Raw genomic sequence first — 26512 nt, 5'->3', positions numbered from 1 at the left:
CAAGTATGCAGGGCCTGTGAGTGCATGTGTATGTGTTCTCACCGTTCTTGGCCTTGCAGGAGCGGTTGTCTGGCTGCAGCAGGTAGCCCTCCACACAGCTGCAGGTGTAGGAGCCGTCCATGTTGGTGCACGTCTGACTGCACGTCCCGTACACACTGCACTCGTTGAAATCTGCAGGCGCACAGTCAAACGGATAGCACTGTAGTACACAGTCAGGCCCAAGACATCAGGGGACAAAACTGTATTGAACCCTATTGAGAAAGCTGTTAGCTTAGCCTAGCATCACTCACCTTTACAGGTCTTGCCATCCCCGCTGACCTCATAGCCACTGTTACAGTAGCACTTGGGTCCTACGTGTGTCACCGAGCAGTTGACCTGGCAGCCATGGGTGGCACAGCCTGGCGCGAGCTCTACGACAGAGAGAGAGAGAGAGACACAGAGGAGTTCACGGTCAGATCACAATGAGACAAAACACAGGAAATCCTAACTGGGAACAGCAGGTGGGTCACACACATCCAAGCCTCCTGGGTCATCTGCACACTCCCTGATCCAAAGAGAGGTAAACCCCAAAAGAAATAACAACATTCAAAAGGAGACCCTGTAAAGCAATTGCTTCCATGAGTCAACAGCGACCAAGCTTGTTTGCAGATCAGCTTGCTTATCTTAATCCTAGCGCTATCTTCACAGAGCCATACTGTTAAATCCTATCTGATTCTACAGTGTGTGTGTGTGTGTGTGTGTGTGTGTGTGTGTGTGTGTGTGTGTGTGGCATTAAGGGTTGTGCTGTGTTTTGGCCCTACAGTGACAGATGAGGTGATTCGGATGCAAAGAAAGATAGAGTGCTTCTTCCTCGTCTTCCCCCCAGAGGGAACTCAAGGACACAGCCTTTAGAGAGGGAATGAAAGAGGGATATCGGCACCCCCCCCCCCCCCCGTCACCCCTGCCCCCTCCCCTGCTGCAACAGATAAATAGGATGGGAAGTGTGCCGTAGATGTAAATGAGAAGGCCCCCCGCTACATTAGGAATGATGATTTTGCATACAGCAGCTTGCACTCTAAATTAGTAAAAAGCTACAGTACCTGGGGAAAGACTCAGATTAGGCCAAGTTCATTCCAATTGGAATGAATTCACTGGCTTTGCATAACTGGGAGGACACAGTGATCTGTTGTACATACGGTATACTTTCTGACACTCTCTCTCTCTCTCTTCCACACGCCAAAGCATGTGCACCCACGTGTGCACGCACGCACGCACGCACGCACGCACGCGGGCGGGCACACATACACACACACATACACTCAAAAAGTGATACATTTCTGCTCAACATCACATCTCCCTCCCTCAGGTTCATACTGTATGTACATGCTGATCTGAACATCATCCAATAACACATGTCCCTCATGATGTAGGCTTCAGCTTGCCAACATGTCTACTTCTGAAGCGGAGATAAACCTGGCAGGTATCAGAGGAGTTGCCACACAGCATGACTGTCCGTCTGGGAGAGAAAGGATTCTAGTTTGCCAACAAGTAGCTGCCAAGCAAGAGTCACACATGCCAAGATGACACACGCAAGGATGTGCACTGTACTCAGAGTGTCATCAAAGTGTTTACAAAAGCATCACCGTTGATAGTAATCATGCTTAAAATGGAATTGAAAATAAGAGTCAAATTGAGACGTACTGTAGACATGTTGAAACTACAGTACGATTCTACACACACACACACACACACACACACACACACACACACACACACGCTGAGGATGTGAATGGCTGCATTAGTGGCGTGTCCGTTGAGGTTGGCCAGAGCAGAGCGGAGGTTGGACCACTGAAGGGTCCTCGTAACATAAAGCCTGTGGCACTCTGGGCCACAATGAGTCTTTTGTTGAGTCCGCGCTGAGAGGAAGAGTCTCGGGGCAAACACTCCGGCCCGTATCAAATCCATTCACTGAGCCACACAGAGACACACAGTGCCAATGCTAACCAGGGCTCTGCCACCCCAAACATACACCCTCACCAACAGGCCAGGGCGGCTCTCTTCGCGATCCTCAAACCTCTTACCTTTCACAATGGAGTAGTACAACAAGCAGGAGATATTGCCAAGAGTCCAATTCCTGTCCTCTGTCTTGCTCTAATCTAAACAACTTTGTTTTTCTGTGGGTTTCAAAGAACAACACTTGGGGGCAGTGAGTCAGCAATTCAACATGCAGACATGTTCTGACTTCAGATACCATTCCGTGTGGTTGTGACAAAGAGGAGAGGAGAGGAAAGGAGAGGAGAGGAGAGGAGAGGAGAGGAGAGCCAGTAACCACTCTGTGTTAGGACATGGTTGTTTCACAGTTTAAAAAGGTGGATTGGCATGCTCAACTCACTAAAACAATGTTTGTTAGTCTTTAGGGTGCAGGGTCACAAGGACACATGAAGCAAGGCTTCACAGTCCCAACATCAGCCAACTGTCCACAACAACAGAGTCTGTCAGTGTGTGATGTGTGTTTGCTCTGTTCATTAACCCTGGCTAAATGGCTGACACACTGGGGCCTTGAGTGCTCAACAAGCATGTCAAAGCCATTGATCCTGTTTCCTCACCATGGATGGCACTTCACTAAGCTAAATCTCTCCAAAGCAAGTTAGCTGGAGAAAGCATGGAGTTGTTACAGCCAGTGTAAGGAAGAGTTATCTACTTTCTCGTGTAATACTGGGCCATGTTTGAGCATGTGCACACAGACACACACACAGGCACAGAGACATACAGACACACAGACACACAGACACAGGTGAGTGATGCTGAGTGCTCTTGGAGCCAGTCCAAGCCAGGCTCTGAGGAAATATATCCAAATTTGATGCTTCCTCCTCCGCCAGTACTGGGGCCTTTCCGATCAATATTTCAGCTGACAAGCCCTAAACATGGTGGGTTGATGATGATGATGGGGAGCGAAGGAGACTGGGACAGGGAACAGTTAGGGTCCTGACTGTATTCAGACATACAGAAGACCCCCCCCCCCCCACACACACACACACACACCACCTCACCCCCTCCCACAACCATAATCTGTTCTGAGACTCTTAGCTAACACCAGATAGCCTACTTATCACTCTGTCACATTAATCTATCTACAGTACTGTAAATACTAGCCTATATCAATAGACTTTAAGTATGAGATGCAAAGATAAACAGACGAAGAACGAAATAATACACCCAACTGCATACTGAAGGCATACTGTAGGTTCTATTGATTCTTCTACAAGTGGCACTTAGGAGTGAGGAAGCTTCCCTGTCTACCTTTCCCTTCATCCAAGGTCGAGACATTCCTAACCCTCTGCTCTCACTCACTGTCTGGAGACTTGTCTGCACATGTCCATGTCTTCCCCTAGCAACTGACGGGAGCATGCCATTTCCTTCAGAGTTGCATGCACTAGGAGCAGTTACCTCACTGCCTAATTCACACTACAGAGCTGAACTAAGCTAAGCTGAAACAGTGCTGGAAAGGACAATGTGAAAGGAAAATGGCCAGTACGGTATGGTTCAGGTTGGCCCTGTAGTGTGTAATGCCACATCCAGTCAGTCTATTCCCAGCATCAGCAGTGCTATACAACACCCAGCCCACTCTTCTCCTCAAGCCCTGAGATACAGAGATACTGTAGAGATACAGTATCTAGTGCATATATACAGTATATATATATATATATATATATATATATATATATATATATATATATATATATTCAGTCACCGGATCTGAATCCAATAGAACACCTTTGGGATGTGGTAAAACAGGAGATTCACAGCTTGAAAGTGCACCTGAAAAATGTCATCATGGACCAGAATCTCAAAGGAATGTTTCCAACATCTTGTACAATCAATGCCTGAGGCTATTTTGCCTGAGGCTATTTTGAGAGCAAAGGGAGGCCCTATCCAGTATTAGTATAGTGTTCCTAATAAAGTTCTCAGTGAGTGTATATATACATGATATATATCACTGCTCTCTTTAGAAAGGCCAGTCTGAAACAGTTCTACCACCCAGTCCATCAATTTAGGGTTAGGGTTACTGTGAAATAGCTGTGTCTTGCGCATTCTACCAAAATAGGGTGGATCATTTCAGGGAGCGAGAGTGCTTGCTTAGGTATATCAGACACTAAAGAGATAATGATATTTCTGTGCAGTGGGGGACTGTGTGTGTGTGTGTGTGTGTGTGTGTGTGTGTGTGTGTGTGTATTTCCAGGCAGTTGTTTGCAGTCCCAGTAGACAAAGGGGGGCACACTAACTGAGAGCAAACATATCGACGGCAGAGACCAGAGTGGTGAGCAAACGGGCTAAACTAGGCCCAAACACTGGCAACTTGCTACAGACATAGACTCAACTAATGCGCTAGTAAAGTGGAAAGTCACCTGATTTTTGAAGACACACTAACCTCGTCCCCGGGCTACATAAGCCTGGAATAACAACGACTCAAACCTGGCCAAGTGAACTTACGGAGTAAAGTATTTTAACAACTACAATCCAGGAATCAAAAGTGATCAGTAATGGATAGTGGCCATAGTGGGCAACATTTACTGAATAACTAATCAGATCTATAGAGTTGCAGGCAATAAAACAGGTGTTGTCATGCAAAATAATCATAATGGCAGTCAATAAACTAATTCAGGTCCCAAACACAAAGATCCATTATAAGTGCATAAAAATGTTTAATGTTTAAAAACATGTTTAAAAATTACTGACTCAAAAAGGTGAAGTATTCCCAGGCAAGAAAATGCTAACCCAGTGCAGCATGCATGAACTAAAGCAGTAATCAGGGGTGCCATTTTGGCAGTGGGAGCCTAGATGAGCACTCAGTGGCAGTGCTTTGACCCCATTCTCCTTCCTTACCAATTAGCCACTTGTGAGAGGAGATTACGTGACGGGCCTTTATCACTAAACTGCCCCCTTCACCCCCAGAGAGAGAGAGAGAGAGAGAGAGAGAAAGAAAGAAAGAAAGAAAGAAAGAAAGAAAGAAAGAGAGACAGAGAGTAACAGAGAGACAGAGACAAAGAGAGAGAGAGACTTCCTTCCTTTCTTTATACATGACATTCAGCAGGACACAACGGCTACCATCATTTCATTGAGCCAACAATAAGGCCTTATCAGAATAAGACGTGTCTCTGATGTTTTGTAAATGGCCCAAGGGAACAAACTCCCAGACGTATTAAATTATGTGTTGAAGTGGGGGCCAAGCAAAACTCAGACAGGATGCGACTAGCCCTGGCCTGGTTTCTGACAGCGTAAGGCTGAAGATCACTGCTTCCTTCTATGTGAGTGGGGCTCCAGTGATAAGCTAAGCAGCTAATTAATTCTGACAGGGCAGATAGATCTGATCAGCCTGGCACCCCAGCGCCAGTGCCAGTCTCAGCGGCCCATAGACACAGCAAGCAGGGCAGGCCTGGCAGGGCAAATCCTTCCCGTCACCCTCTCTCACCAACCCCTCCACCTCCCACACCTAGCCCCACATTATGAGCATGCCATGGAAATTTATTGTGGAGCGATAAAAACATTCCAGCCTGCTTCCTCTCCTCCTGTCCTCCCTTCCTTACTCCCCTTGTCAACAACTTTGGCATAATTACTTGGACACACAAAATGACAAAGTGAGCTTTGAGATGTCAGCGCCTGGGTACACTTGCACAACCCTGCAGTTTGTTCAAGCAAACACTGGGATGCTTGTGAAACCACTGGCTTTCCGTGAAACGGGGGGTTCACAAACAACGTGGCAGAAAGTTCTAGCACACTGCTGCGGCTGTATGTGTGTGTGTGTGTGTGTGTGTGTGTGTGTGTGTGTGTGGGGAGGGGGGGGTTACTTCTGCCTCATGGGGACAGCTGGGCCTGTGTGCTTAGGGACAGGCAGTGTGTGTCATGACTTGATGACATCATTGGTGTTGTGCAAAGGGCAGCTCTACTCAGACACTGTAAGGGAACCTGACACTTTCACCCACTTCATACAATTATGTCATTTTAATCTGATCCTTCCTCGTAGCTACCTCATGTGATTGTAAGAAAAAAATACACTGAAAATTAAGAAATTAAACTGATAAGAGCATATTGTTCCGTATATGCTTTAGATAGGACACTGTTTGTGTACTTGACAGATATTTATGTGTTCTGGTAATTATCCAGACTATGTTCTGGGACTTTGGTCTGATAAAGGAGACCTTCAAGAAATGTTTGTTGTACATGTTTGATGTTGTGAAACACAACACCATAGAAAACATGTCCGAATAAGACCGATGCCAAGACAGAAGTATGAGCTAGATTACCAAATATGAGCTAGATACGAAACAACCATCACATCTGACAACTGGCATCGTGGACGGGCAGGCAGACAGCAGCTTATGGTGACTGTGTGGCAGCCCAGCACACACATGGGATATCAGTCAGTCCCCTCTCTAGTCTAGCCATATAGGTCTGAGCCGGCAACAGCTCAGGCAGCTACCTTCTGGGGGCCTTCCTGCTGAACGCTGGGCCGGCCAATCGTGCAGCAGCCAGCCAGAGCCTGGGCTCTTTTGTATGCAGCCACAATGCGACACTATGGACTCAATTTGCCCCTCTCTCTGACTCTAATTAATATCAGGGATTTGATGGGATTCTCCTCTCTGGCCACGGGGATGAATGCTCGACTATCCAGAGGCGGGACATGGCTTCAGAGCCTGTCTGATGGACAAATTAATGACTTTTCTCAGAGAGAGAGAAGAGAGCCATTGTGATCATGGCGGCCAGCTCATTAAAGTAGCTGAAGGGAGTGTTGATTGGACAGAGATTACAGTTTTGGATGGGAAGACAAAGAGACAGAGTATTTATAGAAGCATGTCTCGCTGGTCATTTCTCACATAGCAAAGGGCAACCCAATGAGAATGAAAGGACGGGTGAATTGAGTGCGTGTCTGTGTATGAATGTGTATAACAGAGAGATATAGAAATAAATCTTTTGAGAATAAAGTTCAATATGTCAGAAAAAGAAAGAGACAGGTCTATAGACAGGTCTATACGATATGCAGCAGTAACACTGACAACATCACCCTCTCTTTGAACCTCAAAATCAGAGTGTTCACACACTGTGTGTGTCGCATAAACAGAGATCAGTGTGTGTGTGTGTGTGTGTGTGTGTGCGTGTGTGTGTGTGCGTGTGTGTGTGTGTGTGCTACCTCTGCAGTGCGGCCCCTCGTCCCAGCCATCGGTGCAGTCAGGGATGCCGTCACACAGCCTGCTCATGTGAATACACACATCCAAGTCCAGACACCCATACTCGTTGGCCGGACACTGCGACACTCGGCTATGTGGACCTGTAAAACAATGAAAACACACAATATAAACAACACATGCAGAGCAATTTCAAAGGAGCACCCTAGCAAAAATGACTGAAATGCAACTTCAGTCCAAGTGAATAGTTCGAGAGTGAAGAACCTTAGTTGAATATTTAAATCGTCAATCCGTAACATTGGCATTGGCTAAGATGTATCCAACACATCACAAACTCATCTATGAGTTTATTCGTACCAGACCAAAAAAGCCTGCGAGAGATGCAATTTCTTTTGTCATTCTGTACCCCGGTCACAGGTAGATTCGAAGGCGGTGCGGTGGAAGACCAAAAGGAGAAAACTTAATTAAAGTCAGAGCAGAGTGTTGGGCAGTTTCTATCTAATCTCCTCTCTGTGAGGCTGCAATGGAAAGGTACTCAGTGTTATCTGACCTGTCAGCCTGTTAGGATCTAGCCCTGACATTCAATGGCCAGGCTGAGCGATAAGTGGGCCGCAGTGGGCCGCCAGCCTGGACATAAAGATGTCTGTTTACGTTTCGCTTTCCTTTGTCCAGACCACGGACTGACCCCAGAGAACACCTCAGTCTATTAACTAGCGAACAGGCCTTTGTGTTGCCACAGCGGATGTGGGATCTCAAGCCTCTTTGCTAGACTAGGAGTATGGGGTTGATCATACCACAACAGGGAGTACACACCAGCTCTCTCTCACACATGCGTGCACGCACGCACACACACGCACGCACACACACATTACTACACTTGCACAGAGATTGTCAATTTACATCTTACTAACTAAAGTGACAAACACAGTTAGCAAATGACTCAATCTCACATCTTCTGCTAGATAGACAAAAAAAACAGCACATGCACAAAGAAAAGAAAACATGGACAACGAGTGGTAAAGAATACCAAGTGGTCTCTCTTCCACTCCAGAGAAAGCCGAGATTTCTCATCTATGTCAGAGCAGAGAGCCTGTGCACAGCCAGGCCGAGAATCTCTCTCTCTCTCAGCCCACGCTGCAAAAGCAAACTGTTTGTCTTGGCTGTTTTTCTCCTTCTTCCTTCTTCCTCCTCCTCCTCCTCCTCCTCCTCTTTTACTCCTTTTCTGTCTCTCTCTCTCTCTCTCTCCCTTTATAACATCTGCTGACCCATTTTAGAAAAATACAAGCAAGAGAAAAAATAAGTTCATCTCCTGCACAGAAAAAAGCGCTGTGTGGTTCTTCTGGCCTCTAGATTTTGCTGGCAGAGGAGCCATGGTGAAGATGGTATCAAAATGAGAGTGGAGCAGGCTTACAACACTACTGTTGAGATCTACCATGAAGCATTGTACAGTATCACCAAGAAGTAGGTGAAGCCAGTATGGTCCCTTTTTCTAGGCTCCAACTCAGGTTCGAAATAAAGAATAAGAAAACATTCGCTTGGGAGTGTTTTTGCAAGGTTTTAAGAAATAATACATGCTAGGCCTTAGTGTCCTATGTTCATGAAAAGTGAGGTATAACCAGTACATGGTTTTCCTGTTTGGTGTGATCCTGAATGTACTGAAAGGGTACGACTAGTAAAAATTCTCACTCTCAAGCAGTGGAATCACTAAGCCTGTGCATGGAGACACAACTGGATGAGGTACATCAAGCTGTGTGCCATGCTGTGCCTTTGGGTAGCCCAAGGTAACCGAAGAGAACTCATTTATGAAATCATGATCCTTATACCCATCCAACTGATTAGTTGTCATAGACAGTGGATACAACAACTGCCTAAGGACAGCAACAGCAGCCAGTCTGAACTCTTTTTAATGTCCAAGGCTGCAGTCTACTGTAAGGACGATGAGACGTTGCTGGAGAGCATTAGGGGGGTAATACATCTGGCTCAGAGGTAGAACAGCAGGTACCCACTCCAGGGTGTATCTCATAACTAGACCTCCCGCAGTCCTGTCCTCTATAAGCCACTCTGCTTTACATTCAATAAACTCTAAACCAGGGGATTTCACAGCTGCAGCACAACAAATACAAACAGTACTTGGATTAGCATCACACAAATGCAGTGCCCGTTACTCCTCAGACGCAGTCTGAAAATGTTTTCTATTGAAAGGCGATCGAGATACACACAGGTTGTAGAGGGTAATGGTGATAACCTTGTTGTATTGTCCTGTTTTATGTATTGCCCAGATTTGTGTGTACAAGGGCTGAGAGGTCAGATGGAGCCTCTCTCTGCAGCAGACCGTCTCTGCTCTGTCCCACTACCATGTGCTCTGGTGTGCCCACTCACTGCAAGCTGCAGCCTGCTGGCAAGGTGACAAACAAAGCAGAGCACAAATCCAGCTCTTCAAGCGTAACATACTCATCTCTTCAATATCCCACCGTCTCTTCTCATCCTTAACAACCATTGGGCAGACAGAGCTGCTAGAAACATAGCATTGAGGAACATTGAGGAACACAGTGAGCAGGAGTAACACTAACATTGTTAGAAACCCTCAGTGGCACCTCATTGTGTCAGTACAGTACATTGCACAAAAAGAAACTGTGTCTCTACCAGGGCCCAATAAATATACAGTTATACGGTTATATCTTGGCTGGAGTTGAATATGGAGCTCTAATAGACAAGTCAATACCAAGGACAATATGAAGGTGGCAATATTAATAGCTGGGGGTTCAGTTTGAAGTGAGAACAATGACAGTGCCCTCTGCTCTCCCTATTGCCATTTGGGAAGTTGTTGGCCGTGTGTTGACACAGGCTCCTTCATACAGGCAAAGGCCGGTTCCTTCCTCATCTGTCAGTGGCACCGGTGTACTGCTGTGTGCAGTCACAGACAGGAAGACAAAGGGTTTCCACCCTCTCTTTCTCCCACAAACACAATTCGGTTTCAAAGCTCAATGTTTACCCCAAATAATATTCTATTGATAAAAATCACCATCCCTTCAAAACAATCCATATTCAATTAAAATGATTGGATTTTGTCATCGTGCTCTGAGACATTTCTACAAAAGCAAATTCCCTGCAATTGAAGAGCCGTGATGTGCACCCAAACAAACATGAGGTACATAGATCTTCATAATGGATTTTTCTTTTGAGATTTCTTTTGAGAAATGAAATTTCATTTTGGAATTGGGCTTATAAGAAAAGAGCTATAAATAATATAATTATCAGCACATTACGGTATAGTGCTATGATGGAGAAAAGCAAATGACACAGGGGGATGTGACCACTGCACAATATATATTCTATTCCATAACAATTAACTTCTGTGCTGATTATTCCCCCACCCACGATATGAATAGCATAAGGTTTGATTGTGGCGGCCCAGGAGACAAAGAAGCGCGGTGAGTTAGAACAATGTATGGAGAGCAGTAGCATGGAGCCAGAGCACTTTACGCATGAACAGAAACGGAAAATTACATCCCTGATACCCATTAGGGCAGAGAATAATTGCATTATTCCAATGAACTCTCTCATCACCTAACATTGATACAAAATGGAGGAGAGTGTATCCTTGCAGTCTCTTATTATGGCGTTCAATGGAGCTGACCTGACCTCACCAGAAGGTGGCCTCAGGATGGTAATGTCCAGAGAGACAGAGAGTCTCTACCCCACTGTTTCCCCCCCCCGATACTTCAACCAATCCCTACTACACCATCTAGCCTCCCCCTTGCCGCCCCCCCCCCCCCCCCCCCCCACCCAGTCCCTGTGGTTACATAATGACCTTAAATTTTGATCCCCTGTCGAGCTTTTGTCCTCCTCATAAAATCCTACGTTTATTCCCCCCCTTCAGGGGACCGTGGCAGACTCTGACTCCAATTCAAACTGCTGTCAGCTCTAATGAACATGTTCCACAGTGAGACAGGCCTGGCTAGTGACTACTCTGGAATCACAGTGTACGGTACTCAGTACAAACACATGCTCTGCCCTCTCTAACCTTACCCGTCCTCAACAGGCACAGCCCTTACACACTATGAGGAGTGTCCTAACAAATCTGCTATGTCAATCAACTGATCAATATGAATTCATCTGTGGTGCAAAACAAGTCAGATTTCAAATGTTATCAAGCACTTGACAAGGTGAAAGTTACAGTTGTGGGCAAAGGTATTTTCTGTCCAACATTCATGATACCATTCTGAAAACGTCCAAGACCTCTAAATTAATAAATACCAGTACAGCATTTTCTAAATGTTTTAGATCTCTCAATGTTGTTGTTGGCATTCCATGAGGGTTTGTCTGTGAACAGAATATTAGATTTTCCTTTACCACTTCTGATACAACAAAGTAGTCCCTTTGAATAGAATGCAGTGGGAAAAGTTTTCATGACATGACAGACTAAAAAGGGACAACAAAACAACGAAGTCTGAAATAGCTACACAAGAGGAAAAAGTGGAGATGTGACTTGAGGAAGAGAGAACAGAGGCAGCTTGCTATGTCTAGATAGTCAGCAGGGGTGGAGAGATAGATAGGGTGACAGGCGGAGAGAAAAAGTGAGCTAGGGCGTAGATTAGATGCGGTAGAGAGAGGGAAGCGGTGCCGGGCTGGCGTGAGAAAGGCCTGTGTTCTCTGGTTGCTAATAGGCCGGTGAGGCTGAGGAGGGCTCAGGGCCACCGACCAGAGGGATTTACTGGGCTTTGCTCATTCCTCTGTGGAAGCGTCTGCCCCAGCAACCCCAGCTGCCCCAGCAGCCCCTGCTAACAGGACAATGAGCAGAGCTCCTAACCTCTACCGGTACACTACATACACACAGTCTGGCCCTTCTACTGTACTTGGACTAGTTCTTAAAAAGATTTCATACAAGCTTTGCAAACCCATTGCCCTTTCTTCGGCAGCCTGAATGCTAATCTGCTCATTTTCTCATGTACAAAGGCTTTTGTCTCTTGGATCAGCCATTCCCTGACACTCCTTTGGTTCACAGACGTTTCCTCTGCCAGTGCCTCCATCCCTCCTATCTCTCTGCCCTCCTCCCTCTGCTCTGCCCCTGCAGTCTGCTCTTCCCGGTCATCTTAGAGAGGCTGCCGAGGCGTGACAGACTGACGGCCCAGACAAAGGGACACCCTGGCAAGCTTCCAGCCGGGGCTCAAGGGCACGAGATGGACGGATAACCTTGATGTGTGGCCTGGCCATCTTGGCCAGCTGCATGGAGCCGATAACTCAATCTCCCAGGCTTCCCTGCCCAGAGCCTCAGGCCACATACAGTATCCTCCACCAAGGGCCTGTGTGTGTGTGTGTGTGTGTGTGTGTGTGTGTGTGTGTGTGTTTACTGTATGTGGGCCAAGAGACACTGGGTGTAATGATACACCCAGCATGGACACACCTCATCATTCCTTTCTAGTCACCTTTAGCCTTTGGATAAACTAGAACATTGCAAAATGAAAAACCCCAGCGGAGATGGTATAGTTACCAGCATGTATGAGACTTGAAAAAGAGTGAGAGTTTGGATGACTTTGGAGGGCAGGGGTCGGGCATTGCTGGGGCTGGGTGCCCCCATAGGGATAGGGAGTGGCTGGACGTTAACAAGTGCTAATTGTGTTGAGTTATCAGCTCATTTTCTCTCACTGAATGGAAGTGGTTAACATACCATCTGAATAAAAAGGCAGGCCATTTACATGATTCACATGCATTTCCCCCCCTGCCGAGGTGCCCTCTCATGGACATTTGCATGTTAAATAAGGGGAAAAGTTTAACATAGAATTAGGGGTAGTAAATTGTTCTATGAGTCCTTGGATCATGAGAAGGACTCTTTTAAAGTAAGAGTTCTTCTCATAAAGGAGAAAGTGCTTACATTCTAGGGCCTATTCAAACATCTGTTCCCATTTGGTCGAAACCACAATGAATGTGGCTCATGCAAGCATCATCTAATTGCATGCAGACTTCAGAAGTTGTTCCTCTGAACGTGTTTTTTGAAATCTCAAAACTCTGAATGGTTAGCTGGAGCCAGCATTATGACACAGCAGATTGTAATGTAAAAAGTTGGTTGTAGATAGACAGTTGTAGCTCTAAAATGTATGTAGGGTTATAGTCAGTCCTCGCTAAGTTACAATGATAGTTACTGAATAGATGACTGTGTGTTGTTCCTCTTAAAATGCATACAAAGACGCATGAGTTCTCAGTTATGCAGGATTTAATTGTGCAATTTTGTCTGACGAACTACTGCCCTGTAAAATGCTGAAAAATGTCATGACCTCATTATGTTACACTCCATTATCCATACAACAGAAAAAAAAGTATGAACGAAATGCCCGGAAATAAATAAGTGGGCTTTTGCTGACGGTGCTCTGGCAAAACAGCAAAAATAGCGTAGAGAGACAGGGGAGCTTACAGTGCAGCTTGTCTCTATGGATTTGTTTCTGCTTTTTTATCTTTACCTGCAATACATTAACTCCTCATTTCTCTCTGGCCGTCAAATCTCTCTCTCTCTCTCTCTCTCTCACACACAAAATCTGAGCGCTTTAATTACATCTCTCTGACCCCACCTCATCAATCCTGTATTCTGAGTGTGTGTCTGTGTGGATTCCTGGGTGAGCCTCTGCTTCCTGTGCTGTGACCATTAGAAAGGATTCCAGAGGTAAGTCCCCGTTATGTAAAGTCTGCTCAGCTGCAGGCAGGGTAAGCCAACATCAGCCTCACATGTACACCCCTGACAAAGACACACACACACATACCACCACCCCATCCCCCCTCCTCATCATAGAGGTCTTCATAAAAGCCACTGTATTATTACTTAGATACAGATTCAACAACATACTGTAACAGCTTTAGGGCTATAAAAGGAACTGTGTCATGAAAAACACTGGTAGTGCAGTATCTACCCTCCCAGTATCCACCCTCCAGTCCTGAAGGCTACTTTGTGAGCCCAGAGCTGATGGGTAATTGAAGTGAAGATGCTTGTCCGAAAAACAATTGAAACCATGCAGCGCAGGGAGCCAGCACAGTCCTGAGGAGAGGGCCTGAAAGGGTCACATCTGCAGACAAGGGCCTATGCAGACAGCCTGCTGATGGGTATCTGAGTGTGCAGAGGGCTGTGGGAGAGACACCCAGGGCCCGGAAGTGTGACGGCCCTACACCTGGCTAACTGCCAACCCCCCAGCCAACCTCCCCATCTCAGCCTCAGCCCCCTGAGGCAACAAGGTGGCCCCCGCTCCTAACAAGGCTGGAGATGAGATTATACACTGTACCAACCCCCGGCATCAACAACCTCAACTACTGTGTGTCAAAGTTCCATGTTAGCCCTTTGCTCCAGCTTTACAGTGTCTGAGTCTGTCTTTACTCCCTCAGGATGACTATAACTTAGATGAATAGATGGGGAACGACAGTGCAATTAGGGCCCCCAGACAGAACAACACTGTAGCAATGGCTCTTTTCCTGCATGCAGGTACCCATGGATCAAAGATCCCCACCAGACAAAACCACACCCATTTACAACACCCGCCATTCAGACTGCAGGTGAATTTATGGCCGTTGTAAACCAAACAGGTGGCATTTACTTGATATTGCACGGAGCTCGGTAGTGGTAGGATCCATTAGGATTTTTGCTAATTGCCCGTTGTGTAGATTGGCGGTATAATCGTCATCATAAGAGCAAGGGTTTAGCGTTGCACAGGAGTGGCAGTAGAAGGTAGAGAGGGAGCTCCACGTTGCCTTATTTCTACTCTTCACAGTGTGTGCCCTTTTCCTAATGATATATTGACCTACTTAAAGAAATAAGTAAGCCCCACGTTGGCTGCGAGCACTGCCTGCACGGCATGTCACAATCTCTGATTTACAGCACAGAAAGACCGCAGGGCGATCCTGCACAAAGATAGAACAACATCCAGACAGGGGAGAGAGAGAGAGAGAGAGAGAAAGGGAGGGTGTGAGACAATGTGAGAAAAGTGTGTTTGCTTTGTGAAATCTGGGTGAAACACATACCTAGGAAGCCAATCTGCTAGTTAGTAATTAACTGGAACTGGTGATAATGCTGTAATTATAGTTGCAAGCAGCACTCTGATTCACATCAATATTAACACAGAAGTAGACTGTGGTTCGGAGGCATGTCAAAACGAAACCTAAAGGAGCAGGACATTTTGATTGCAACCCCTGACTTTTGAACTCAGCTCTGTACAGAACAGTAGGCTCTACAGAGACTTCTATAGAGGCTGACTATTGATTTAGTGACCAACTTTCTACTTTCGGAGTCTGTGAAACAAGGAACACCTTGAACGTCCCAAATACAAATAGATACTGTACATGGATATGTGTATATGTCAGCTAAGCCTATGAGACATCCTGCTGAATCCACAAAGCTCAGTCTCTCCTTGGTTGATAAGTGGTTATGTATGGCCTGCTCTGGGGCTCTGGGACAGTGGGCCGCTCTGCTATCTCCATATGGTGTTGGAGCTGTTGTCAAGAGACTTCATTGTTTACAGCCTGTTGGGCTGAATGGCTCTCATGCTGTTGCTTTTCCAGCAGGGGGGAGCCGAGGCAGATGACCTGCAAACTGCTCTAACCCCCTTAAATGGAAAAGCAGAGATGAAAAGCAGCAGGTTTCTCCATTCCTCTGAGCAGGGTCTTTAATAACCTCCAGCCTGACAGTCCTCCAAATTCCCTGTCCTGCGCGTCTAGACTCCAACCCACTCACTATCCCTTCTAACCTCCATCATTCCAAACAAATACTTCCCTCTAATGGATGAGGCTCTTTGGGTCAGCTTGCCTTTTGACAATAGCTGATGTTACCCACCTCTGACTTAAACAGTATTATTGAAAAGGTATCATTTTGACTGTGTTAGTTAAATAGGTATAACACTTAGTATGGTTAACACTTTACATTAAGGTTGCATTCATAAAGGCTTTATTTGTAGTTTATCAATGCTGTATTATTTGTTTCTAGATAGTATATTATGAAATAAACTGTCAATTGAATTTATGTAATAGTTGTTTGATACAGTATGTAGCTGCATGCTGATAATGTGCACCAATTTATAAACCATTTCTAAAGCCGTAATGAAGTTCATAAGGTCAAGTAATACCAAAGTATAATACTACAATGGATAACTGAAGGTACAGTGAATCTAATTGCTGAAAAACTTCAGAGAGATTTTATAATAGACTAATGAAATGCTTGCATAACAAGTTGGGTTTGAATTGAGAAAGAAGGAACAGTACTGACTATGTGAACTGTGTAACTGAGCAGAACAGATCCTGATGTTCTGGTGAAACATTGCTTTCCATACAGTACTTTTTGGCCAGATGAAACAAGGCTTTGTCTATGAGAACAAATTTCATAAGTAGTATGGAAATTTCACTCAGCTCAATTACTTTGGCAGGATAAAAAGGCTGAAATTCAGTTCATGAATAAAAGGTTGACATCATAAGAGTCATTGAGTTTAAAGTCTTTTGCTGCTCTTTTTAATCTTCAAGCAGGGAATATGGTACAGGTTAATTCTGAGTATACATTAACCAACAAATGCGGGAGAGCAACTGAGGCAGGAGTTTTGCACAGTTAAACTGCCTCTTTCTTTTTTTTTATCTCTAAGCAACACATTTCAACTCTGATGTTTGAAAAACGTTAGTCTGGGGAAATCTGGAGAGGGAAATGGGATACAAGAGAACTTGTATCCCAGTGTGAGTGTGACCCTTCGGGAGAGCACTTGACCTATCCAGGGAAAGGAATCTATGCTCAGATGATGAAGTCCAAATAAAGTTAACTTTCTCCATCTCAACACCTATGTTAATGTTCTGTTTTTATTCAGCACAACAACAGAACTGAATTTATAACACTCAGCTATTTCATACATATTGAATCCAAAGGCCCATCTGTGAATACTTAATGGTGTTTTCACTAGCAATAACAAATGCCTTCATTTTGGGTGTCAGCCACTCGTCTCCCCATGCCAGACGGTTGTGAGAATGTTTGTGGCATGACAGATGTAAGGTGTGGCACGCACAGACATTAAAATCTCCATCACAGTCTCCACACAAAACTTAAGAGTTTCTGGGTGCCAGGGTGGCAAAGGGTGGCAGACGTGAGTGTCTGGGACAAAACTCTCAGAGACGACACAGATCACCCAGAGTTCAGACAAGAGCAGACACATCCCTGAACAACCAGACTAAACAACAGCCCATAATTAGAGCTATAACTCACTAGAGCAGCTTGGGTATACTCTGCACTGGTGTCCTTCAGAGAGAGGGCATAACTTGACCATGTTCTCAAATCCAAATTCAACTGCCTGAACATGTTTTTTATCTATTTACTTCAATAAACAATTGGTGAGCGGTATCCCTGGCATGAATGCACAGTATATGATATCATCTGTGAAACACAATCAGAAGCCTTTGAGGATCTGTAGATAAGTGATGCTAAAATGAAAAGGATCAAATGTCATCTACAGAAATCCTGAGGAAACCTACTGCCGGGTAGCACCACTGCCATCTGCCAAGTCATAAAACACAGAGACTTGAAGGCATGAGAGCAGTTACTTACAGATATCTGGTGATTCGTCTGATCCATCTGGACAGTCTTTCTCCCCATCGCAGCGCCAGCCTTTAGAGATGCAGGTCACCTGGTCCTTACATACAAACTGCTTTGGACTGCAGGTCTTTGCGGCTGAAAAAGACAAAACACAAAGTATAAGTATACAAAAAACATTATTTTATTTGTTCATACCTTTGCTAACGGCTTACATCTGTTCCTCTGAACAGCAGCTCATATCAATATCGATCTATCTGGTAGAAGGAGGTAACAGGACATGCATTGCCAAACTACCATTTTTGGGGGGTGGAAGACCTGTCAATAACCAGCCTGTTACCTTTACTATCTGTGCTAGAATTTTCCAGACTTGCGGAAGTAGATCTTAGTCTCGGCCCAGGGCATAGTGACATGTATTTACATTTTCATTTTTGACATTTAGCATGTCACTATGCCCTGGGTCGAGACTAAGATCTACTTCCAGTAGATCTCACATGCAAGGGTCATCCCAAGTTCACAACTATGCTTTGTATCAAAAGCACCACGGGACACCTTATTCAGAAAACCAACTTCTCAGCAAATTTACTCCAAGACTTCCTTTAAGTTTTAGAGTTTGTTTGTTATTTATTTCCTTTTCCCATGCAGACATAGCGGTTTTCATTCTGCTTTTATGAGTTGCGAGGAGTTTTTCAACATAACTCACAGAGGTCTTTTCATGTCTAGCGGCACAGAACTGAGCATTCACTCACTCTCTGACCTCTGAGAAAAAGCCTAGCATGGTAGATCTGAGCAGTAAGTCAGCAGAGATTGTTGAGGCGTACCACAGAGTAGCCCTCACAGCCCACTGGCAGTCTGGTACTGCCCCACTGCTGACATGGTTAGACTCAGCCGCACTCAGGGAAACATCGTAAACCTCCACTGTAATTAGGCCAGTCCAAGAGAGTCTATATTGTAGCACTGTATCAATCTGCCTACAAACTACAAATGTGTCCCAAAGGAAGAACAGCCCTGATCAAAGTAATGTTTCCAGATGTGGTCCACTTTCTGTTTAGTGTTAACATAAAGCATTCAAAACATTTCCAAAACAACTGTAAAGAAAAAAAAAGAAAAAAAAAGACCTGTTTCAGACAAAATAAACAAGTTCTCCAAAATAACTCTCATTTTAGTTCAATCATTTTAGTTAAATGTATAAAATATGGTTATTTCTTAAAATATAGACAACAACTGTTACAGTACTTGCTGAATGTGAACATTGTGGAAATGACCTTATTGGTCTGGGACGTCATTGTTACTGTACTTTTTAGTTTTAGTGTGTTCTGGAAAGGACAGCGCAGACTGTCTCATTGTGATTCTCTGCAGGGACTGGGCCCTCTCTGGCTCTGGGTGACTTACCTCCCTCCGCACTTGGCAGGCAGAGAGGTGTTTGGGGGAGGGGAGGGGTGCACCGCAAGGGGGATGGGATGTGACTGCAATCACAAGAGAGTATGAAGGCAGTGTATCATTGCGGTCACGTTCCTGTAAACTGTCAGACTAAGGGGTTTAAGCTCTAGCCCTCTGTGTGCCGGAGAGTGTGTGTGGGTGAGTCAAACACTGTGACTCATGAGTGTCAGGTTGTTATAAATACAATTAGAAGCTAAAGGGTTGTTGAGATCCGATCACAGCTGTCTCAATACACTAACAACACCTTGCCATTTGAGAAGATTAGGAGGGTGAGAGGTGAATCTTGAAATTCAGAGCTGCAGCTCACATCTTTCATCCCTCTGTATCTAACCCCAATGACATGAACATGCATTTCCAAATGGAGGCGAATGTCTGAGGAAGGTAAAGTTTGAACGTAACCATGAATGTGAGCATGAGAGTACAAAGTGGAAAGTGCACATAAAACTTTACAAGGCCCTAATAACAGCACAGAGAAGAGGGAAAATAAGAGGGACGAGGGAGGGAAAGTAAGCTGTAAAATAATGGACAGAGGCCAGTGACTGAATCAACTTAGGCGACATGCACACACCCAATCCCTGAGGCAGTGAGAGGCAAACCATGGCCTTAGGGCTAGTTGCAGTTTCAGCTTCATTTATTTATTGGCCATTTCTAGTACATTGGCTCCACTTATACTGATGTTATAAGGATTCCATGAGCCTCTACAACTTTTCTGAACACAACCACACAAGCCACACGTAGGCTGAGCGATGAGACAGGAAGAGTGAAGGTATTGAAGTCCAGAACAGGCTGCTATGTGTGGGCATTCCCCAAGCTTCTCTAGGCCTAGCCTGTAGCAGCTGGGCTGAGCCAGTTGTTCCTCATGACTGGGCATAAAACTAGAAATAAAACATTGCGGGTTCTAATTTTATCACCGCTCCACACACCAGCGCAGACTGACCACAGAGGGGAGAACCTCTAGGGCTAATTGGAGGTTGCAGATGAGGGGGGTGGGGGGGATTGGGGGGGATTGGGGGGTTCTGGCAACTTTTCCCACAGCAAGCTCCTTTCAAAGCCCACTGAAATATCTCAGACAGAGATGTGGATTGTTAATTCAGACTCCAAACTAGATCTTTTTTCCAAAGGCACAGCCAAAATGCTGACAATTTGTGAAGGTGCAAATCAACCGGGATGTTAATCATTTGGGTGCGTTTCACCTCGAGAGGGGAATGAAGAAAGCCTTTATTTGCCCTCCTGGGACTGGACCCAACAGCAAACATCAGGGTCATTTAAATAAGGTACACAAGCTAGCACAGGCCTCCCTACGTGTTCAGCTCCTTCATCTCAGGCTGAGTTTCCTCCTGACACGGCCATGCCAGCGAAAGAACTTCCTGCCACAGCTGAAAGGTGACTTGATTACATTGCTAAGACTAGACACCTGGAGACCTCCATCTTTCAGTGCTTTTTACCCACCATATTTTTTTGGACACAAACCTAGAACCGAGGTCTAAAGAAACTGTGGGGGGAAATAGTTTGAGAATGAGGTGTTGATTTAATATGTAATGAGGTCAGCTTGGGTTGTTTATTGAAATGCTAAAACATACTAAAAATAAGATTGTTGATGGGCACGATATTTTTAGTGGTGTGCCGTTAACTGTCATCACCCACTTCCTGAGATCAACATGGGTATTTATTAGTCCCAATAACACCCTCTAGGACTAATTAGTGATTAGGAGCAAAATGAGAGCTCTCTTTAAGAGCAAAGTGAGAGTTCTGTTAAAACACTTCAGAGTTGATACTGTATTTCCCTACCATTGTTCAATGAAGTTATGATGTCAGACAAAAAAGGAGGCTTGACATATGACCCCCATCTAACAACATTAGATTTTACTGATACAGTAATAGTCCTGAAGCAATTTTTAAACCATATCTTCCGTAGGGAAATTCAGTGACATCAAAAAGCCTGTTCTCGTCACTCTTTGATGAAATGGCTGCATGTTAAAGCCAGCAGCACATTAAATTTTGCATGGCTTTAAGAGAGTGGTAGTGTAAACGCATTAAATATGAATGCAGAGCCTCTCTCAGTGCTGACTGAAAGTCCAGGAATGCTTTCAGAATGGCTCACTTTGTAAAAACTGTCATAATATTTGTCCAAGATATACCTGAGTAGTGGGGGCCTATTCACACTTCTGAGGTCACACGAGGCTACTGTATCTGTGACTACCAAGTGAAAAGGAATGCCCCAGCTCATACTCAGCAGTCCACCAACGACTACACTTGAAGTCTTACTGCTCATCAGGGTAATGGTTTGGCAGTTCTTAGTAATTATTCTACATAGAGTACATTTAAATACATTTGAGTGATTTGAACCTAAACAAATAACCATAATGACATCTGAAATAATTATGAATTCATTACAGATAAGACTTCCCACACTGCTGGTGAATGCCAGTAAGAAGACAGAAGGCACAAATGAGAGTGAGAGAGAGTGAGAGTGAGAGTGTGTGTGAGAGAGAGAGAGATGGGTTCACCCACTCTCTACCAGCAGCCAAATGATGATGGAGGCCTCCAGACACCATGCCCAGCTGGGACACACCACTGACCCACTTTCCCTCCCGATCTGTCTCTCTCAATATGGCTATCGCTGCTCCACAAATCAACTCCAGATCCACACAGCACATTCCAGCACCTTTTAATTGATTTCATGTGTAGTGCTCTGCCTCGAAGACACACATGCTTTTTAAAGAGGAGCATGGATATTTAGAGGAAACCGAGGGGTTTGGTTTGGAATGTGGAGCAAAAGTGGTTGTTATCATTTGCTAGAGGCTAATGTGGATCCCCAGTGTGTTTAAAACTTCCTATGTGCAGAAGAATAACTGTATGACACCCGTGATTCAAATGGCTGATTTCTGCTGTGCAGCATGGTTCTCTCGGCACGAACAGTGCACTAACAGTGTCAAGTTTCAAGTTTGTCCTGGTTTACAACTCACAAGAGCATGCCATGAAGGAAACGGCTGCAATTGTCTTCCAACAGCACATACTGCAGGATGTAACTCAAATGTTTACTGAGCAAATTGAAATGTGGAAACTACTTCACATGCATGTTTCTAACACTGAGCTCATCAGAGTGGAATCACAGCATTTATCAAAAGCCATTCCCTTGTGAATCAATTTCCAGGCCCAGCGATAGAGCATGGATTCTATTACATTCTGTTAAGCGATAAGAGTGTCAACATGAATCTGAAATGAGCTGAATAAATGAATGAGGGTGCGGGTCTTGACGGTCTTGGTTTGTATACAGAGGTGACAGGGAGGTGAACAGCACTGCTGGAGGGCGATTCCAGGACTGTTTACCATCACCCATCACTTCTCTTCTCCCTGCTCTATTATATGGAATTTCAGTCTTCCAGAGCTCCACCGACTAAAAAAGCAAACCAACCACAGTATGTAATTAGACCCCTGAGGTCAAGTTTGAAATGATTTCCCCGTGCTCAGTTTAGCAATATTTCAAAGCAAGAATCCCTGCTTTGAAAGTAACAATTAAAACCAAACAAGGATCATGGGAAGGAGAAAGAGGGCAACGACAGTAGTTGTTATTCTTGGATTTTTGTGGTGCATTAATTATTCAGAAGAACTTTGGAACCATGGAGCAAAAAGTAACCGATGTGAAGGAACATGTTATACTATGCAATAGAATGCAATACAATACAATACCCTTCAGCATTGGAGAATGCAGTATATGGCTGCATACCAATACTTTGTGACACACACACACACTCTATCCTGGCCACTCAATCACAACTTATTCAATGGAAGCACTGTGCAGTGCCCATCCAACGGGAACAACCACTTAGCTTTGTGCAAGTCGAGCCACTGCCCAGTATCTGTGCAGCATTACCCGGCTTACTGCGCACACACAATATCCATCGGCCATTCAAGTTCTAATCCTCCACAGTCATTTTCAAAGTGGTTGAACATGCATACAAACAACAGCTGAACTTTGAGGTAGTTAGTACTTTCCTTCTTCCCCCCCCAATGCCTTTTTTTGTGTCAAAGCAGAACAAAAGGGAAGGGTCCAGTGCTGACCTGAGAGGTAACCTGATGAGGCTCTGAACGCTGTCACAGGCCACAGCTATAAAGCTTGGAGAGACACATACTGTACAGAAAGAGTGAGATTGATAGAAAGGAAGAAAGAATGATTGACATGTACACAGAGGGCCCTATAGCAACTGAGTGAGTTGCTGTCAGCCGACTCTAGCTCCCGCATTACACTGCACTGTGCTCCCATAGAGGAAAAGTCAGCCCAGATTCAGCTGTTATGAAAACAGAACATGGGAGCCACAAAATGAACGCTGGACCACATAAATTGAGGCATTCATTGCAACTAAGTAACTTGTAAAGCCACACTGGCTTACTCCTATCTTCTGAATCTAACACACAAACAAAGAATGTAGGAATTGAGCTATGGTTAATGTTTTATGAATGTGTCATAAAACAACAAAACTTATTTCAGTTCAAATGCTTCTCTCTAAATGCAAGGTTTTCTGATGATTTAATTACTGCAGGTCACTCTCAGAATCTCTGCTTTTCTGAAGCCCTTATTGGGATCACATCAAAGGGGTGGGAGGTATGTGTGTGGCTCAATAATCACCAGGAAAGAAACATAAACAATGCATAAATGGGCTTTTCTTTCACAGCATATATAACTGGACCTCCTCAATGTCTCTGCATTGGCCACAAATCTTTGTAAAACATTAAACAAAACCAGCCCTCCATAACCCTCTGCCTTGTCACACTCTTTCACGTTTAACATGAGAGTCGTTCATTCAGGTTCTCAAGTCTCCTCACCATTTTGCACAACCTCACATCATGAGGCAATGCTAGTGGCCATCGATTGGATTCCCTTTGATTGCGGCAGTTTAGAGTTCTTAATAACCTCAATAAAACTGTGCAAGAAGAATTACCAGCAAGCTCATCTATTATGTAACATGTGCTCTACATATAGAACATAAGCTTTGGTAGAACATTTCGTAATTTCATGTGGATAACTATTCAAAATGGGAACTGTGCCTTCCAAGGTTATTGGAACCACATCTTTAATATCAACCTAACTGTTCTTTTAAGTATGTTCCTTGGTTGAGTTCCAACAATTCATGTGCCCTCTACTGTGCATGTGCAGCTCTACTGCTTTGTTGTACAGTACAGTTGTACAGTACTGCACATCCAGTTCCAGTACAACTAACAGTGTTGTTAACTTGCATTGTAAGTGACTTTTGACTTACCTGAGCAACTCTCTTTTCAATTCTATGGCCTGCAAGCTCATCAAAGGAACAATATTGAGAGAGTGAATCTCACACTAATGCATGCCACATGCATAAACAGCCTCTTATGACTGGGTTCAATGACTGTGAATCTGACAAAAGCAGACAGGTTTGACACATGGCAGCTGTCCATGAAATTGGAATCTTATCACTGCACATCAGCCTCTCTCTTCTGGCCAGGTGTGAACACCGCTGAGGGGCCTTGTGTTCAATCGATTCTCCAGCCAAGCGCAAACACAGCTTTGGAACATCTGAAGTGTACGAGCTGGAGGTGGAAGCAAGACACTGGAGGAGCAGCAGCCTAATGTCACCAGAGACCAACCAGGTCCAGCTTCACTGTGGCTCGGTGGTCCACCCCAGATGTTGGGTGAAGAGTTCAACATCAGAGATAGAGAAACAAAACAACAGTCACAAAGCCAGTATTCACACATTTGTGTTGGGATGTCAGGCAAACATTGCGACCAGTTGAAACATTTGAACAGCTATGTTTACACTTCATGTGAAATGCATGTAAAATAGACCAACAATTCCATGTTTCAAAATAAGGAAGTGTTTGGGTTTGTCTTGCATATGTCAGAAGTTTTTTTGGCAAAGTGAAATCAAGTGATCTAACACAATCAGAAAACTGGCTGAAAACGTTGCTGGCAGTGACAAAGTATGCAACATCTGAGAAAGAGGCTGCAAGAGACACCGTTTTTTATAACTTACAGCAATCTAAGGCATCTTACACTGCCACATCAACACCCACGGTCCCCATTTTGTTAAATAAACCAATCCGCTCTCTTTGGGTCTTAGAAGCTAAGTAGAGTAAACACTGATGTTGCTACCAGAAAACACCAATTACAGCACACCTCTGCTATTCACCATCAACAAACCCTCTTTCATCTGTGGTCTTACGCCTTCGTATGTGGAGAACCACACTGAAGACATTTATGCTAATCTGGCTTTAGCCTCTAGCCTCAGTTGGAGCTACAATGCTATACAGGAGGAGGGAGGGAGAAATGGGATTGTTATGCCATTATTGTCAAGGCTCCTGCTATTATTGTTATTTCAAAAATAATAATAATAATAATAATAATAACAATAATATTCTGTCAGTTCAAGCTCAGCTTCTCCAAAGCAGCATTTGAACAGCACTGTAAGCCTGTATTACTTCAATCTATTCAGAGGCCAAACTCTGCTTGTGCAAACATGGAGAGGTGTTTGCATCTTCATGTAAAAGGTACAGTTCCATTTCCGTCACTATAAGTGACATATACTATGCTTTTTTTCTTTTTTTAGAAAACTCATAACTGGGAAAATGATGGGATTTCTGTGACACCTGACAGAGAGCTGGTTAACTAATAGCCTCAGCTGTTGCAGGCAACACAATGACCATTCCCATGTGACATCCATGTAGAAAAACTAAAGAGAGGAATATACTTTCTATTATCTGTTGAATGTGTGCATAGGATGCTGAATTTTCCAGCAAATGTGTTTGGTGATAGTTCTGAGGAGAGGCCAACGCCCAGGGCCCATTAAAAGGGCAGGCAAACAGCGTCCAGGCTCCTGTGGAATTCACCCTCTTCACCTTGTGACCCACATCTCCACATCTGGCTGATAGAAGTCAGCTCAGCTTTATGTTTGTTGTGATCATTGAAGTTTGTCTGCTCAGTGTCATGGGGAAATAAAAATGGACTTGAAAGTTAGGCTGACAAATTATGTGTAGAATTGTAGGAGGCATAAATATGGATATTTTCCAGTAACATAGTTCTGGGTTTTTATTATGAGTGAGGGTGAAATGATCCTGAACACTATATGCTAGGGGGACACTACATGCTGACATACTGTACATCTACTAAGTTATGAATCATGACATGTTGGAAGAACACTGTATTGCGTAACATGCAAATTGATGCCACATTTACAGCATCAACTTGAAGTGTGATCAACAGGTCACCCATGTGTCTGGATTTGCATGTGTAGGAGGATCATCATCAAAGATCAACAGAGTTATGCGGTATCCAAAGAGAGCTGTTTGAATGTGCAACTAAACATAAATAAACCATCTACCAAGGACAGCCATGGAACAGAAGATGGTC

General features: G+C 44.4%; 1 protein-coding gene across 1 annotated transcript in view; it reads right to left on the bottom strand.

Moving 5' to 3' along the window:
* The window catches only part of lrp1ab (low density lipoprotein receptor-related protein 1Ab), a gene marked incomplete at its 5' end in the record, with an annotated part of 65251 nt that extends 46681 nt beyond the window's left edge, over nucleotides 1–18570 (bottom strand). Inside the window, 5 exons of the mRNA XM_083675944.1 lie at nucleotides 43–171; nucleotides 291–410; nucleotides 7166–7303; nucleotides 17710–17832; nucleotides 18540–18570. Coding sequence (XP_083532070.1) covers nucleotides 43–171; nucleotides 291–410; nucleotides 7166–7303; nucleotides 17710–17832; nucleotides 18540–18570 — 541 coding nt within the window. The remainder of the gene's footprint in view (nucleotides 1–42; nucleotides 172–290; nucleotides 411–7165; nucleotides 7304–17709; nucleotides 17833–18539) is intronic.
* Nucleotides 18571–26512: the final 7942 nt, after the last annotated feature.

Source organism: Argentina silus (assembly GCF_951799395.1).
Source record: "Argentina silus genome assembly, chromosome: 8".
NCBI lineage: Eukaryota > Metazoa > Chordata > Actinopteri > Argentiniformes > Argentinidae > Argentina > Argentina silus.
This window is presented reverse-complemented; position numbering and strand designations above follow the sequence as displayed.